The sequence below is a fragment of the Sarcophilus harrisii genome, chromosome 2, assembly GCF_902635505.1.
Source record: "Sarcophilus harrisii chromosome 2, mSarHar1.11, whole genome shotgun sequence".
NCBI classification, from domain to species: domain Eukaryota; kingdom Metazoa; phylum Chordata; class Mammalia; order Dasyuromorphia; family Dasyuridae; genus Sarcophilus; species Sarcophilus harrisii.
In genome coordinates this window covers 49,212,493-49,230,663 of record NC_045427.1, presented here as the reverse complement: position 1 = coordinate 49,230,663, position 18,171 = coordinate 49,212,493, and the positions used below count along the sequence as shown (strand labels likewise).

Sequence of the window (18,171 nt, the reverse complement as noted above, 5' to 3'; positions counted from 1 at the left end):
AATCCATAGTTTAAAATATAATTTGTTTTGATTGTATATCTTATATGACCATAACATTATTTTTATCATATTCAAGATACTATTTCTTTTTTCTCAATTATTTTGGTTGAATTTAAGAGTAAGCTGTTACCAGGAGAATACTGATAGCCTTATGGCCTAAATGACAACAAATATTTGACCCCAGAGTTCCAACAAAGATTTGTTTTGTTGATTTGCTATCTTGACCCACTTCTGGCAAAATTGATCTCCATAAGGCAGTTGGAAAGTGAGGGTGGTCAAAGGCAAAGCCAGGACATGGGAAGCACTGGGTTCTAATTTAATTCTCCAATCCCTTCTGCTTTCCAGGAGGATGCTAGAAAAGTAGCAGTTCCTAGCCTACTCACACAATTTCAAATTAAGGTACTTAATCCTTCAAATTCTTTCCCCTAGTCCCAAGGCATAATTTTGACTTGGTAGTCAAGCATAAGAAAGAAAAACTATCATCACTTAGCCAGCTCAAACAGAAGCAACTCCCACAGGAGACAAACAGAGAAGAAATGCCCAGAGACATACAAATAAATTGGTCCCTTAATAGGTTTCAGGATTTGGTAACTAAAGAGTTCTTTTAATTATGTGATCTTTAAAAAAAAAAAAATGGTTTTAGACCTAAGACACAGCATTTTAAAAACAACAAGCACATAGTTAGCAGCTTTCATTCAAGGCTCTACAGATAGTGGATCTGGAGTCCCTTATTTGTGACTGAAGAAGTTTTTGCAGAGGGTGAGACAAGATGCAGGAACTCTAAGCAGAGGGTTAGCCCTGCTGGATCAGTCATTACTCCACCAACACCAGAAGGCAGAATGCTGGGCAGGTAAGCCAGTCCTTGGAGAGAAGAGTCTGGGGCCGGGAGCAAAGGTGTTGTGGGTCACCAGGAAGTGCTGGAGCCTAAACTTAGCTCTCCAGACCCAAGCTGTCCAACTCACTCTTGAAGAACTGTCACCTCCGTGCTAGAAGGAGCCATCAGAGCAGGATTTGACAGAAAGCACAGTAAGGACATCAACACTGACAGTCTCCTGCATGTAGGTGTATATATTAATACAACTGACAGTTCAGAAGAACCTTCTTGCAATAAGTTGGTGAGGCTGCTTCTCTCTGAATTTGAGGCACCTCGAAGTTCTATCCTACCACAGATGATGATGCTTTCTTGCTGGTCTTCCCTTCAAGGATCAGCTCAGATGGGAAGTTTTTTCTCATCACTCCCAGATGTATGTGTTACTCCTTCCTTCCATTTTCTTAGGAGTGCTCTCTCTGAACCTCACCTCTGTCCCATCATTCTACCCCAGGTTACACTTAACTGCACATACGGCACAATCTCTTGCACCTCCAGCAGACTTGAGCACCTTCAGGCAGACAACCTTTGTTCACCTTTGAGCCTAGTGCCATGCTTTATATACTGGAGGCATTGAGTGGTCATCCAACTATTCTCTAACTTTCAAATGTAAGATGACTTTTTCCCCAATTAGATTTTATGAGAGGTAGATACCATATCTCACACAATGCTCACAAAATAGCAGATACGGTAGTATTTATGGACTACCAATATATTTAATCACATGCTGCAACCCTAAATGATCAAAGTGGGGTATCTAATATCACCTGTTACTATACCACAATCCTAAAGGTTTTGAATCTAAAAGGACTCAAGTGCACTTTGCAAATTGCACACCCCAGTAATTTTAATAATGAAACAAAGAAAAAATCCCAGCTGACAAGAAATCCATTTGGGGAGTGTTCTTTGCTGCTGGTGCCATGGAGAGAGCACCAGACCTGGAATCAGGAAGACTCAAGTTCAAATCCAGCTTTGGACACAATAGCTTGCCTCAGTTTCCTCTTCTATAAAATGGAGATAACAAAAGCGACAATCTAAGAGTGTTGTGATGAACAAATGAAATGATGATTGTGAAACACTTTAAAAACTTCAAAGCATATATAAATAATAGCTATAGTTTTTATTAACGTTATCCCAGAGTAATGCTCAACTCTGAGATGCATGTGATCTGTAGAACAGACCTTTTACTATACAAATGAACTGAAGGGAAAACACTTTCAGAACAGATGTGCTTGATGTCACAACTACCTTTTCTTGTACAATCAAGCATCTGTGAGTTTGAATAAACACGGTTTGAATGCAGCAGATAAAAAGTCAGCAGGAAATCCAGCCTTTGGTGTGATGCACTGGAGCTCTCGAATGCTCAAGGTTAAGGCCTTACCACTGGCTTCTCCACACAGAGCTCCGGTGTTATCGACAATTCTACTGCTTGTTTTGACTTCCCAGCTGAGTCAGCTACGACCACACGTTTAACTCTTGTGGCAGCAGCCAAGTTCTATTGTGTTTTGTAACTAAAAAAGGGAAAATTTTGCTATAAAAAGATTACATCTCCTTATATTCCCCCTCCAGAAAAAAACAAAACCACCAAAAAGCCAGTTTATATTTGAAATTCCAAGAGGCTTTTCAACTGCCATCACTCCTAAATGTAGAGTCGTTAAAAATTAATGTATCCCACTCAGCAAGAAGTCTTTATGCGCAGCACAAAAATACAAGTGTAATCCTGTGGGAGTTGGGGCTTTCAGGAGCATAAGAGCCACAGCATTCCAACAGGGAAAGCCGCCACTCAGAGAGTGCTCCCCAAGGCAACTAAGAGGCGGCTGCTCTTCCTTCCAGCAGCCTCTATGCTGACACTTCTAACAAATTTATGTAAGATCAAATGGTCTAGGGGTATAAAAACAATGTTAATTGCTACCCAAGTGCTTCCCTGAAATATTAAAAGTATATACCTTTCAAAAAGAAAGGTAGGATTTCCACAATATCAACTAGCCTGATCTGACACAATATCGTACAATACAATATAGAATCTGATACAATAAAAGTTTAAAAATAGGATATTACTTCCTCCCAAAAAATGGTCATAGTTTGGACACAAGACATATTTCAAAAAACAAAAAAACCCCACCTTTTTTCAAACATTATGAATTGGAACTTTAATGTTACTCTTTTGAGAATCTAATTAATCAAAGAACCACAACTGAATCATTCTATGGTCACAGTAGTCAACAGCAAGATTTCTAAGCTAGTATATAAAATTAAGAGCCTTCGGGTCTATAATGATGATGACTGACACCTGGGTCTCCAAATATTTATCCAAAAATATCATTTATCCTAGAAACACAGGCAAAACCCAGATTAAAATGTAATTGGGAAATAGTAATAAAATATAGTCAAACATAGATAATGGTGTTCTGGGGGCAGAGCCCAGATGGCAGAGAGTAGACAGGACATTACCTGAGCTCTCCCAGCTTCCCTCGATATCAGTGCTAGATCAACCCTCTGAATGGATTTTGGAGACATTCAGAGTATAATAATTTTCTGACTTAAGACGTCTTGGAAGGACTTCAGGAAAGTTCTGTCTCAATTGGGCAGGGAGAACGACACTTTGCAAAACAGAGGAGAAAAGATACTGGATTTGAGAGACCTAAGAGTTTGAGATACTTGCCCATCACTTCAGCAAGATTTGTTGGATAATCATCTATTGAGCATCTATCATATGCCAGGCTAGACAAAATAAAACAGTTCCTGACTTTAAAGAGCTTAAGTTATATACAAAACAGATATAATGATAGTGGGAGGAGGAAGAACAGAAAAGGAGAGGGCACTAGCAACTTGAAAGTAAGTCAAAGAATGAATGGAGCAGCTAGTGGCAAGAGGAATGGTCAATGCCAATGCAAAGAAATGGAGATGAGAGATGGATAATCATGAGGAAGGAACAGGGAGAGGACAGTTTGGCAGACTGGGGGGGAGGGGAGAGGAAGAAATGTCTAGTGAGCCTGGAAAGACAGACTGAGGCAAGACTGAGGAGGCCTTAATATTAGATATGGGATTGTTAGAAGTGGAGATATGGCCAACATTTAAGAGGCAACAGAGATGATCCAGGTGGGAAGCGATTAAAGGCCTGAACTAAAGTAAGGAAGATGGGCAAGTGGCTGGAGAGAAAGGGATAGAGAGAGACAAGAGGCCCCGAGAAGGGAGTGAATGGATATGTGAAATGAAGGAGATTGAGAAGTCCAGGAGAATGCCAAAATTACAGAACTGGGAAACTAGAAGAACGGTGATGGTTTCAAAAGAAAATTCAGAAAGGGAATTAGTTTTAGGGGGAAAATAATAAATTCCATTTTGGACATGCTGAATTCTGAGGCCCCTGGGACATCCTCTTTGATAAATCAGGCAGCTAATGAAGTGGAATTAAAGCTCAAGGAAGTTCTGGGCAAACCGATTAGGAAGTCATTTGCATAAATAGGATAATAAAACCAATGGGAACTAATGAGGTCAAGAGAAAAAAAGAAAGCTAGATATGGGGCCAAGGATTGAACTTTGAGGAACACCTACAGTGAGGGGCAAGAACTGGTTGATGATGTCATAGAAAGGAAATCAAAGGATTGTCAGGACAAGTGGTCCTTGGAGAGGCAGGAAGGTGATCAAGAGAAAGTGTCACAGAAGCCCAGAAAATAAGAGTATCCAGGTGAGGGTGTTAACAGCATCAAATTCAACAGATAAGACAAGGAGGAAGAGGAAAAGAGAGAAAGGAGAGGAAGAGGGAAGGAGGAGGGGGAAAAAGAGAGAGAGAAAAAGAGGGAAGAAAGAGAAGGGGGGAAGAAGGGAGGAAGGGAGAGAGAGAGAGAGAAAGGGAGAGGGATGGGGGGGGGGGGGGCGACTTTCAGATCTACCAAGTGAGAGATCACTGCTAACTTTGTAGAGGGGGTTTCAGAAAACATCCCTCTCTCCTTCTCCCCCTTTGCCTTTAGCCAAGCTATAGCCAAGGCCTGCCTCAAGCCCCCTCCTCTGTACTGACACTGCCCCCGATCCAGTGCAGCTCCTCATCCCCTCTCACCCAGACTGCTGCAATAGCCTGTTGGTGGGGCAACCTGCCTCACAGCTCTCCCCCACTTCAACTGAGCCACCGAAGGGATTCTCCTAAAGTCTGGGACCACAGGCCATAAACTCCAGGGCTTCCTAGAGCCTTCAGGAGCAAAAACAAAGCCCCTGCTCTAGGCCTCTTATGCCTCCTTTCCTCCTTGCTTTGACCCACAAATCAGACGCTCCATCAGCTCTGGGCTTTTTCTCTGGCTGGCTGTCCCCCATGCATGTCCTCTTATGTTCCTGCTCTTCACCTCTGACTAGAACCTTACTTTTTACAGGAAGCCTTTTCCAATCCCTCTTAATCCCCCTTATTATTTCCCATTTGTCCTGTTTTTATTTGTTTATAAGTGGTCCTACTCATTGGATAGTTAAGTTCCTCTCAGTGCCCATGGCACAATCCCTGGCACCCACTGCTGTTGTTCAGTTGGATCAATCCTTCATGTCTCCATCTTGGCAGAGATTCTGTAGAAGTTAGTCATTTCTTCCTTCTGCTCATAGATATGGAACTGAGGCAAACAGGGTTAAAGCAACTTGCTCAGTTCTGGGTTTTCTGGTTGTTTGGTTTTGTAGTTTGGGTAAGAAAGGAGAATTCTTTGAGGGGGATGGCAGTGTCTGGAGACAGTAGGCAAGGAAGTGGTAGAGAGGGCCTGAAGATTGGGAAAGAACTGAAGCTGCAATCTCTTGGAGAAGGAAAAGAGGACAGAAAGGTTTTGGCAAAGAGAAGGGCCCCTCACTGGAGACTAGCAAAACGAGAAGATAATGGGGGAGTCCAAAAAGGGCACTTAGACCACTGTTGTTTGGTCATTTTCCAGGCCTGTCTGACTTGTTGGCCCTGTTTGGGGTTTTCTCAGCAGACCTACAAGAATGGGTAGCCATTTCTTTCTCCACCTCATTTGGCAGATGAGGAAACTGAGGCAAGCATGGTTAAGTGGCTTGCCCAGGGTCACACAGCCAGGAAGTAACTGAAGATGAGTCTTCCTAATTCCAAGCCTGGTGCTCATTTTGTGTTAACCCATCAAATGAACTCATTTTTCTCTGTAAGAACGTGAAATCCTCAGCTGACCCTATGAGAATGTCAGGAAAGCCGGCTGTTACCAACAAGGAACACTAACAACAAAAATTACTGGGGAGAATGCTTGAAGTGGTCCCCATAGGATAATAGCAGATGATGGACACAAGGTAGTTATGGCAAGCAAGATAATCCTAAAACTAGAAAAACCAAAGTGACTGGTGGAGAGCTGAACCCAAGCTAAGTATGGTCATGAAAAGAGAGCACCTTGATGAGTTCCGATCAACAGGTCTGAAAACTGTAGGAACCAAAAGAACCAACATATATGAGAGAAGATTATGGAATGCATTTCTCCTGTAAGACTGAAGAACAAATGTTTTCCTAATTTTTTAAAGAGAAAAAAACAGTCTGGAAGCCAAAGTTCAGGGAGCTGAAGTTTGAATCTCAGCAAAGTTCTAGAACATCAGGAAAGGCAGCAGGGTTTCTTTTCTCTCAATCTTTTAGATTTCTGGGGGCCTGTAGGGAGTTGTAGAGTTGAGGGTTTAATAACACTGCTGCCAGGAAAAAAAGGAAACTGAACAATTTTTCATAATGAGATAGAAGGAACTAGGAAGACATTCAGAAAGGAGCATGGATAAGCATGACAGTTTTGAAAGTAATGTGTGAAATGTACTAGATATATATGTATATATATATATATATATATTTTTTTTTTAAGTATATGACATGAAATGGGGAATTTCAGTTTCATGTACATGCATCTTTTTTGTGTTTTACTATGTGTGTCTGGAAACATTTTAGGGACAAAGTATGTATTTTCAAAATTTAAAGGAATTTTTTTTTAAATAAAGAACAAGCCTGACCTCAAAAAAGAGATGTGCGGAGTGAGTGAGTGAGTGTGTGTGTATGTATGTAACCAAAACCCTGTATCTACTACTAGAAGTACTGCTTAATTACTACCACATCCACTACTAGAAAAAACTAAGCAGAAAAAAGAAAATGAGTATATAAACGAAAATGGAAAAGACAAAAAGCAAAACTGAGTGCAAGGTAATTATAATGAACAAAAAGTTTAGTCTTAGAAAAAAACAATGAGAAAATGGGACTATCCTTTACCAGTTACCAAAAGTGGGAAGAATATGCATTCTATAGTCCTGCCTTTTTTTTTTTTTTTTTTAAAAGAACTCCTTGTTTTCTGTCTTCATTTTTTAAAAAAATTCTTTGTTACAAGGGAGGAATCTTCTGCAGATATAACAACAGATGGGGATATAGTATATATGGCATCTATACTATATAATATAATGCGTGTAAATGAAAGAAATATAATAATAAAAGTTCAATTATTATTCTTTAAAAAAGTTTAAAGAACTGATGTCTTCTCAATCACATTTTCCCCCCAGTTTTGAGTTCCAGATAAAATCATAAAATAAATTGCCAAATCTGCTGATGGCTGTTCCTTATTAAGTTGCTAGTGTCTCTTTTAAAATATATATACACACACACATATAATGAATGTTGTGGAATATTATTGTTCTGTAAGAAATGACCAGCAGGATGATTTCAGAAAGACCTGGAGAGATTTACATGAACTGATGCTAGAATTATATATATAGAGATAGGGACAAGTGCAGCTCTAAGGACAAGGAGGAAAGAGAAGGAGGCCTATGACCTTAGAGCCAAGACTGACTTCTGGCCAGGGAGGCAGATGTTTGCTGACTAAGATACTTTGGGGGGTCTCCTTGCGACAGTTAATTTAAAAGCTCTGGATAAAATGATCACAGGAGATATCAATGTGATTCTGTTGTTTTATACACTTAGATTAAAAAAAAAAAAAACCTTCTGCTTCCCAAGTACAAGATGAAGAAAGAAAAATTAAATGCCATTCTATCTGGCATTTAGAAGGGGGTCTAAGTGGACTGCAAACTCATAAAGTCGACCACATGATGAGGTAATAGGATTTAACACTTGGAGGCCTCTCTCCAGGACTGGAAAATTCTGGCTGAGATGCTTATTTCAGGAAGGGCTCCAGCCATGCTGATCACATTTCCAGATCAACTCCCGCTCCAGACTGGAGCATGGGATACCTGAATTCAAATCCAGTTCTGGGCAAGGAACTTGACCTATTTGCCTCAGGTGCAAAATCATGGTCATTAAAGCACTGACTTGAAGAGTTCATGAAAATCCCATGAGATGACATTTGTAAAGCACTAATCAGAGTGCCCAGCATGTAACAGGTGCTCTCTACATGCTTATTCCTTTCCCCACACCCACTGTAGGAGGCAGGAAGCCCCCGTCATAGACCAGCAGCCTCCAACCACACTCGCTTTCATCCACACACACATAAAACTATTCCACAAAGTTCTAGGTGATCTGCAAGCTGGAAAACTCAAGTACCAGAGAGTACCAGCCAACTGTAAGTCAGTGACTAGAACAGGCTGCCAGAATACACAGTCTCCAGAAGGGGAGCAGCTGGGTCGCCCAGTGGATAGAAGGTTGGGCCTGGACTCAGAGACCCAGGTTCAAAACAACCTCCAGAACTTGCTAACTATGTGATCCTGACTAAGACACTTAATCTCCATTTGCTCATCTATAAAATGGGGGCAATGACAGCATCTCCCTCCTAGGAAGCACTGAAACAAAATAAGCACTATGTAAACATGAGCTATTATTTTTATTAGCAATGTTATTAATATGTCCATGCTAGAATTTGGGTCCTGGATGACAGTGGAAAGTCCATGATGAACAAGAGTCTGATACAATGGCAGGGGTCATTCAGCATCATCCTTGGGAACATTTTCAGACTGGATGAGAAGGGGAAGTTATTCTAAGCAGAGATCCTGGTTAAGAGTTACTGAAATAGTACCAGCATGAGATGGGAGAGCTGCTCTGAATATAGAACAGACTAAAAATTGGTGATTAACTGGAAAAGGGGGGAGAGGGAGGAGCCAAAGAAGGAAATTGGAGAATCAGGAGGCAGCGATAGAAGGAAGGTGACTCAGTTTCAGAAAGGTTAAATTTGGGACGGTGGAACACAATGATTTGTCTAACCTAACGAAATATCCATGGGCTCAAGCAGGCTGATGGGACAAGGGAGAGCCGTCCCAGGTATTACAGGACCAATACCTTACCTTTATTAGACTAAGTTTTTTAGGTCAAAGTCTTGTCTGGTGATAACTCTGGCTTTTCCCAAAGAAACCATGCATGTGTACAGGTTAGAGTGTCTCCCTTCTGTTTTGAGTTTGCTTCCTGTTTGGCCTATGCACAGTCACAGACTCACCTCCCATTCTCTGCTATTCCCTTTATGTCAAGGAAAAGAGGAGGAAAGCTATTTCAGCTCTTAGACCCACTCATCACAGAAGAAAGGCTTCAAAACTCATGTTATAAAGACCAATAGAGCATGTGGCCAGATGCAGGCAGCTCAGTTTTGATTTCTGGCTTTCTTCCTGAAATGTTATGGGGATATATACACATAAAAATACATGTTTATATATCACTATGTACACAACTCAGGAAAGCTTTGTGGATAACTACCACTTAAAAAAGAAAATTGAAAAATGAAAAAGACCAGTACTTGTTGGGCGTTGTTCGCCTTTATCCCATAAAACAAAATGGTGAAATGATGAAAGTGATGGAAAATTTCATTTGGCATTTAGCTTTCCTGACACTAATGGGATCATATTTTTTTCCTTCTCTTTTCTAAACCATTATGATGGCATCAATTAAAATGCCTCTCCACTACTAAAATGAGCCATGAGTGTGCGGTAACCAAGAACAGAAGGGAGCAGAATCACCAAATGGCTCGCTGGCTGCCAAAAGGACCAGAGGAGGGACAACCCACCAAACTGAAGGCAGTCTATCCACTTTGGGTCAGTAGAACAACAAATGGAAAAGATGCCTTTGAGCAACTTTGAGCCAAAACTCCTCTGTAAGTTTTATAGCATCATCAATGATGATGTCCCAGCCTTAACCTCAGAGATATGAAGCCGCCACCACTGACTTCATCTGTGTCTTGTAGTCAGAGACAAGGCATGGAGCCAACAGGAGGTTGTCTTAGGGTCAGAAAGACCCAAATTCAAGTCCTTGCTTGGACCTAGATGCTGAAGCAAGAGCACATTACTCAGTCTCTCAGGAACATAGGAACCCATAAGATTATCCCTTTAGAAATAACCAAGAGGATGACTCTCCAAAAAGGAAACTATCAATGTTGGTGGGGCTGTGGGAAAACAACCATATAATTCATCATTGGGGATGGGTGGGAAGGGTGTGCAAATATGTCTAAGAACATAAGAACATATTCTTGCCTAAGAATTAGGCAAGAATAGTGACTATGCTTTTCATGCCCTAAGACTCAGCGATCTCACAATGGGGCCTACAGACCAAGAAAAAGACAAAACATCAAAGGCCCAATAAATAACAGTGTTCAGAGTTATTCTTTGTAGTAAACAAAATGAATGTCCAGTAACAAGGAATGGATAGATTACTGCACAGTAAGAAATGGGAAAGATGAGGAATTCAAAGAAGCTTGGAGAAGGTTGGAGTGGCTGGCCTTGGAGGTCCTTCCAGCTGTAGACTCACTATCCCAAGGGCAGAGGGAACACCATGGGGAAGAGTAGGATACAATGCCGCCAGCCTGAGTTGCTGCACTGGACACACGGCCTCTTTTTTCTCTGTTACCAGGGAGGCTTCCATGTGTAGGCCTGGAAGCACTTAAAGCCTAAAAGCCCAGCTTCCTCAACCACAAAAACAAAGGTCACTCACCTGATGATCTCACAGACGCAGAAATGAAGACAGGAGTAAGAGCCGTTCTCCAAGGGCTAAGTGTTTAAAGGGTACCAAAGGTTCTAGAAAAGCAACTTGCAAACGATCACCCACACAAAGAGTCTCTCCAGATAAGAAATAACGGGACAAAAGCAAAGCCCAGCCACCTAGAGGGAGGTTCCCCTGCAGCCACGGGTGGCACTCTGGGGGACCAAAAACAGAGAATGCAACAAGAGGCCCCCAGAGTGGGGAACAGCTAAAAGGGCTGAGATTCATGAATGTGCACCAGAGGAAACAGGGCAACAAGAGGGTTGCTTCCCACGAGACAAGACACTTCCTCCCCCCCCATATACCTAGAAGCCTCAAGCAACAAGGAGCTGGGAAGAGCCAGCTCCAAAGGAGGCACTGAGAAGCACTTGGTTCTCTGGGTCTGCTCCATCTCACCTTTTCCTTTATGAGCAATGTAAGGGGAGAAAAAAAGCACTCACAGAGGAAACATCATAATGTAAAGCACCATCTAGCCTGCGCTTGAACGTCAATGGTTCCGGAGGCCCAAACCACAGCTTGTCTGCTTGCTGCCCGACTTCTGCCCCTCTACCTCGTCATCGTGCAGGAGCTACAGGCCTGTTGAAACCATTAGTCCGCCTACACTTTCCCAGTTTTACTGCTTTCTGCCAATTAAAAATGCGCTGTGCTCATTAAAAGGAAGTTCTAATAAAGAGTTGTTACCACCTAAGGTGAAAATCACATTTTATAAAAATTATTGTTACCAAAACATTACTTACCTTATTCTCCATCCCTAAAATCAAGATTCAACAAGTGCTTTAGAAATTCGAGGCTACCCCTTACAGGACAGTTACCCCAACCATTACAGGAGTGGAAGGGTGACAATGCAGTGCTCTCTGTATTACACAGAGCTGGGGAAGAGAGCTGGCCTGGAGCCAGTCAGAGCTGAGCCCCAGCAAATGTAAGCCCCAGCAAGGAGCTGTCCTCTGCCTCCCTCAGCGTCCTCCTTAACAGAGCGCCTGCCAGACAGGCAGGAATGTGCTTGGCACCTGGTGGGCCCTGGCTGTCATCAAGGTAGTTTTCCTTTCCTTCTCCTGACCAGTTTCAAAGAGCTTCCTCCCAGTTCAGCAAGTGTGCTAAGTAGTAAAGAATGGTCTACACCAGGGGTCCTCAAACTTTTTAAATAGGGGGCCAGTTCACTGTCCCTCAGACTGTTGGAGGGCCAGACTATAGTAAAAACAAAAACTTTGTTTTGTGGGCCTTTAAATAAAGAAACTTCATAGTCTTGGGTGAGGGGGAGTAATCGTCCTCAGCTGCCGCATCTGGCCCATGGACCATAGTTTGAGAACCCCTGATCTACACCATGGACCTGGAGCCTTCTTATGGGATCAGACAAGAAAACATTTTATTCATGACAAAATCTGAGCTGGAAGAGGGAGTGTCAGAGGCCACTGGCCATCCTATACCTGAAGAAGCCCCCTTAAAACAGCAACAACAGGACAACAATGCTGGCCCACACCTGGAGGGCATTTAGTTTACAATGCATTTTCTATGTGTTATAGACGTAGATCTTTGACAGCCCTGGGCAGTTACTATCTCCATTTGACAGATAAGGAGACAGGTTCAATGACTGGCCCAGGTCACAGGGCTAGTAAATTACTCTGAGATAATGCCCTACCCTCTGTATCACCCTGCTGCTCACAAGAGGTCCCCGAGCTTGGCTTGAAGGCCTTCTGTGAGGGGGGAACCACTTTGTGCCAATGAATCCCTTCCACATTGGAGTTCCCCCAATAGTTAGGAAGTGCTTTAATCAAGCCTGGGTTTGCCCATTTGCACCTTCTCCCTGTGGGCCCAGTTCGACCAAGCCCCATGAAGCTACTCTCCCTGGCACAGGGCATGGCTTTAGGAGACCTGAGGGCAGGCACCGTGCATTCCCCCAAAGCCTGCTCTCCCCTCCTCCCTCTTCACCATTTTGGTGAAGGATAAAGCCCAGCACCAGCCCTAAAGGCAGTAAGACTGGGTCCGTATCTGGCTCCCCAAAAAGCTTTCCTCCTCACCTAGGAGCTTAACCTCTCCAAGATTCTCAGGCCAACTTGCATCACTGCGGGAGCTCCCACACCTGCCTCCCATGCCAACGAAATCAAGAAAACAGTCCGTGAAACAGGCATCCAGGAGAGGAAAATTCAGAGATAAAAGATTTTACTTGTTTTCTGAAGAATGGGTTTCTATTAAAGTGATTACATGGAAAAACATTTGAGGAAGCTGAGTGTCTACCCAAAGGACCAGGCAGACCCAAGAATATGACAGACTTAGGATTATGAAGGACACAGGAAGTGAAAGAAGAGGACACAAAAGAAGGGGATCGGAGCTGTCCCCAGAATGCTGCTTTTCTGATTTGTTTCCTCCGACTTTCACCTGGGAGGGCACCATCACAGCACACATGCCAATTCCCTGCAATTGTGGGTGACAAGAACCCCTGCGTGTGAGGTGGCTTTAAATGCTGAAGCAAACAGCCAGGCTGGAGATGGCCCACACCTTGTCCCTTGGCTTCCCATTTTGGCCTCAATGGCCACTCTACACTACACTACCACAACTCTACACTAACACAAACCAACATTTACTTAGGAAAAGCATCCCTCTGGGTGGCAGATTCTGAAAAAACATGAGCTTTCAGGAGTCTCTGCTTCTGGGATTCATTTATTTCTCCTGGTTTCTGGTGGGCCTGAGCCACAAGGAGGAGGAGCAGAACAAGGGTATGTTTGAGAGCCACTAGGAACAACAATATAATGGCTCAAAGCCAAGGAGGAATTACAAGAGGTTTTCTCTTCCCCCTTTTATCTGGGGCCTAAGACTGAGACTTTAAATTAAAATGGCCAAGAAGACTTGACTTCAGCATTAAAAGCCACACTACGATGCTAAGCTGCTGTGTCCAGCTTCTTTAATGGACAATTTGTCAGTAGGGAGTTATGTTTTTGGCTAATACGCCCTAAACTCAACACAAGCTAAATTAAAATAATTGCACCCCAAGTTGCATACTTGTTTGTAAAACACAAGGGGGAGCTTTCTGCAGCTGAAAGTACCTAATGGCTCCTACCTACACCTCCATCCCTCAAATGTGGTCTAGTGTTAATGCATCAACTTCCCACAAAGAAAAAAAAAAAAGGAATCACACTTGCTCAACAATTAAACATCTACAGGAAATAGCAGGGACTGTGACTTTAGACAATGACTCAACACTGTGTCACTTCAACAAAAAACAATCCTTCATTTGTCACTATTGGGATGAATACATTTTTGATAAGGAACAGCTGGCTTTCTGTGTCTATCCTGAAAAATGGGGCCAAGAAGTTGCCAGAGCCGTTCTCTGAAAACAAAAAAAAAAGATTACAAACTACTGTAAAGTAACTGAATGTGATGACACACTAGGAAAAGTTCCAGTTAATAATAACATGGTCCAGAAAAGAGTTTAAGACACTCATCTTATGTCCTCTCATGTCCTCACATGCACCATGATGATCATGGAGTCTAAGGAGCTCCAATGTGGGCTCTGGAGTCAGATAGACAGGCTCTGTAGTCAAATAGATAGGCTCTGTTGTGGGTTCTGCTCCTTCCTGGCTCCTTCCACAAGGGAACCCCCAGTGGAAAGTGACTTCACTTCACCTGTAAAAGGATGGGGGCAGACAGAGAGCTGCTCAGGAGCAGACCTAGGATCCCTTCCATAATAACTGCACACACTTAGATGGCACTTTTAAGACATCCAAATACCATAATCTCAAATAAGATGATGGCTTCTTAAAAGCGTTCTGTTAACACTAAGCCCTGGAAAACTTTTATGACTTTTTAAATGGTCTCAAAAGCTTGACTGTGCAGAGGGGAAGAGGGAATGATAGAGCATAAAAGTATAATGAAATGATGAGTGATGCTGACCTTAGCATTTAGGGATTAACTCTCCCAAAATGGGGGAGAAAAAAAGAGTTCAAGTTTCACTGTATAGAGTCATTATCAATCCATAGATGAAAAGAATTCACTGCATCTACAAAGTGATCCACCAGACAACTGGCACATCCTGCTCACTTTTTGAACAAGACCATCTCATAGGGAGGAAAATGGAAGACAGAGAACTCAGCCACAAGATAACCACTGCAACCAATTATTCTTTCAGAGACAAATTACATTAATGCTGTTATCTATTGCTTCTCTAGCAAATTAATGGAGGTGAGTGAAGTCATTTTCACCTTGCCTGAGCATGCTAACCTCTGAATGTTATTAATCCAATACCTCCAGGTCTCAAACCAATTAGAGTAAGCCAACCCCACAGCTTTTGAGAGCTGCCTGAGAGCAGACATTAAAAAATTCCCTTTCAGCCTCCAGTGGTCTTCTCGAGAGTAATGATGGATACCTGGATTTGAATGGACCATTAAAGGAAAGACTTTACTAAAACCATAACCAAAGAGACACCATTTCTTGCTCATTTCACTACACCAAAGTAAGCTTCCTGTTCACTGTTCTGAGAAGCGCCAATGGTAAAATACCCTTCTGACATATAATCTTATATATCCAAAAATGTCTTACTGCAGTTCAATGCTGGGCTCAAAAATGCCTTCAGTCTTTTGGGATACCCTATTATTTCAAACCTCAAGATTATCTCTGTATTAATTATGGTGAAAGTAGCACTGCTCCTTAATTCCCGATTTTAAATCTTGGTATGTGGGCTTGCAAAAAGGCTCATGTGGGCCCGTACACAGTCTCTGACAACTGTCCAAAGGAGAATCTCCTAAGAGATATGTATATAAACTCAAAGTCTGATAAAAGACAAAGAGAGATCTGGCGTTCTCCATCTCTACCACTCTGAGATTGTCTGGTTTATCTAATAAGAACATAAAGGCTTCTTCTAGCCCTGCCCCTTCCTTTTCCACTAGCTCTCTGTGAACCAGACATTGAAGGCTTCTGTTAGTTATACCACAACTCTGCAGGGAATAGCTCCATTACAAGCAATCTCAGAACCCAGAATTTGCTTTAAAGAAAAGACAGATGGCCCAATGGAAAAAGTGCATTAAAATATGATGGATGTGGATATTGAGAGCAGGGGAAGAGAATCACCAAAGCCATGAGCTGATAAAGGCAGATAACAAAGCTCAGTTAAACAAAGCCATGTGGCAGAAGGTTTCTCATGGAGGTGACATATTTGCAGATAAAGGTACTCCACATCGATCCCATAAAAAATTAAGCACATCCCTTTGTTTTTTAGTTAAACATGGAGGTTCCTAGATCTGGCATTTTTGAGAGGCAAACCTCACCACTTAGAAAGAAATGAAAACAGCAGCAAAGACTTGGCACGGGGCCAAGCATCTTACTTGATTTGTTCCCAAGTCCTGGTGGCCAAATGCAGAACCCAGAGATCTTTATAATGGTAGAACTGTTCTCCATCAGGAGAAGCAAATTCTCCTCCAAAGACCCACAGCTGTCCGCCTGCCTGAGGGACCACTGCTGCCTGCCGAGAGAGAAGACAAAGAGAGGGTTGGGATTACCCATTCCTGCCATTCTGTGTGACAGAAGTAAAGCAAGACCACTCCTCATCTGACTCCCACCCTGACCCCTTGCATGGGGCCATTAATGATCGCTATAGCATTCATTCCTTTTCCCTAAGGGACCTACGGGGAGTCCAACAGGCACAAGCCCACAGGCCCCCATGCTCGTGTGCCTCTCCTGGCACTCAGGCCCTGAAGTGAAGCTCAGGCAAAGCTCTCCCCTCGGATTCCCCGGTGGCTCACTGCTCTGAGACCAGGTAGGACCCGAGTTTGAGGGCCAGGGCAGCAGGGGCTTGTGGAGTGAGGAGACTCCTTCCCTATGGCTCCCATGGGGGGAAGAGGGCGCTCTGTAGACTGCAGAGCTCCATGCAATGTGAGCCAGGAGCAAATTCTCATATCTGGGTTAAAACATGACAGACATTCGATAGAAAGCATCTTTAAGATAAGCCTGAGCCTACAAGCTTGCTCAGTGGAGAAGAGCCTTTGCCAAAATCTCTGGGCAGTGAGGGTGTTATCTCACTGACACAGCTGATAACCACTCTGTAACTCAGGAGATGAATTTCATGAATTGTCACTAAAAAATTCATTTTCCTACTGTCAGCCTGATGACGACTTTCTGTCTTATACATTTTTAAACTATTAGAAATCTCCAGCTCTTCACCTGGAATTCACGGATCTAAAGGGCCCATGTGTAGATGCCAAGGGGTCTGAAAGCTGAAAAATTTGCATCTTCATCTCAGGAGAAAAGGATTCCCACACAAATCTCTGTTTTCTTTTTAGTATTTTTAAAACACCAGACTTCTCCAGGCAGCTGCATGTAAAACCATATGAGACCCTGCTTTATCAACACCTTCACTTTGCAGATGCAAATACAAGCTTGAACGTCAGCTAATCTGGCTCTGCGGCCAAAAAGAAGCCCCAGAGAATGGTGGCAAAAACAATTATACGGAGGTAAAATTAAATAAAAACAGAGGATGTCACCAACCTGGGAACTTAAGAGATCGTCAGTTCTCTAGGTGATAGAGGTAGATGACAAAGTCTCAGCAGAAGAGAAAACCCTAATGAAGGAGCATCCCTAACTACTCCTGATCATGATCAACCAGGAAAAGGGCAAGAGGCCAAAGGTAAAAATGCAGGAATAAGGTTGGACAATGCCAGAGCTCACAAGGCTCACTCCTGGTCCAACCACATGCGGTCCTCTGAGATGTCACAAAATAATTCACACACATCAGAGAAACGTGTACCCCTAAGTGCTGACCACCGAGCCTGTGGCCCGGCACAGAGGAAGGACCCCATTCCCCATTAACCAAGGAAAGGCACTAATTAGCCAGAGGGCACCATCAGGAAGTAGGCAACGATGCGGACGTTCTGACAATAAGACAATAATGGCTTCATAAGCAGAAAAGGAAGAGCAGGAGGAGGATTGGGGGAGGAAGAGGAGGAGGACTTAGGGCAGGACGACAGGAGAGGAACAAGAGCTTGGCTTAAATGGACCCTGGCCATTTCCTTCAGGCCTATCCCCCTCTCACAGGGAGGGGAATACACATCTATCAGTGCCTCCCAGATGACCCTTCCCTCATGGGGTCCTGACAACAACCGTGGGAGGCTCATGTTTTGATCATCTCCATTTTACAGGTGAGAGAATGGAGGCAGATCTGCCAGCTAGGCAGCATCCAGGGCTGAATTTGAACAGAGCTTCCCACCTTCTACCTCTCAAGCAGCAGCTGCTCTTTCCAGGAGATTCATAAGGGCATTCCCCAGTCCAGATGCTCAGCACACCTCTCCTCCTGGCCGGGGGTTGGTGCCAGCTCACAATCTCCTCTTAATGCTAACCCAAGAGCTCAGGGGAAACCATACGATCAAGAAGAGAGAATCACTCTGGGCCTCAGCTTCCTCATCATTAAACAAGAAGGGGAGAG

At 43.2% G+C, this 18,171-nt stretch overlaps 1 protein-coding gene across 3 annotated transcripts in view; it reads right to left on the bottom strand.

The window, feature by feature from the left end:
* Positions 1-18,171, bottom strand: part of KLHDC4 (kelch domain containing 4) — a 91,586-nt gene that overhangs the window by 51,552 nt on the left and 21,863 nt on the right. The window contains exon 5 of one of the 3 annotated variants that reach the window (XM_031950165.1): positions 16,079-16,215. The exons of the other annotated variants lie outside the window; for them this stretch is intronic. Within the exon in view, the coding sequence (XP_031806025.1) occupies positions 16,079-16,215 (137 nt within the window). The remainder of the gene's footprint in view (positions 1-16,078; positions 16,216-18,171) is intronic. 3 annotated transcript variants of the gene reach the window in all.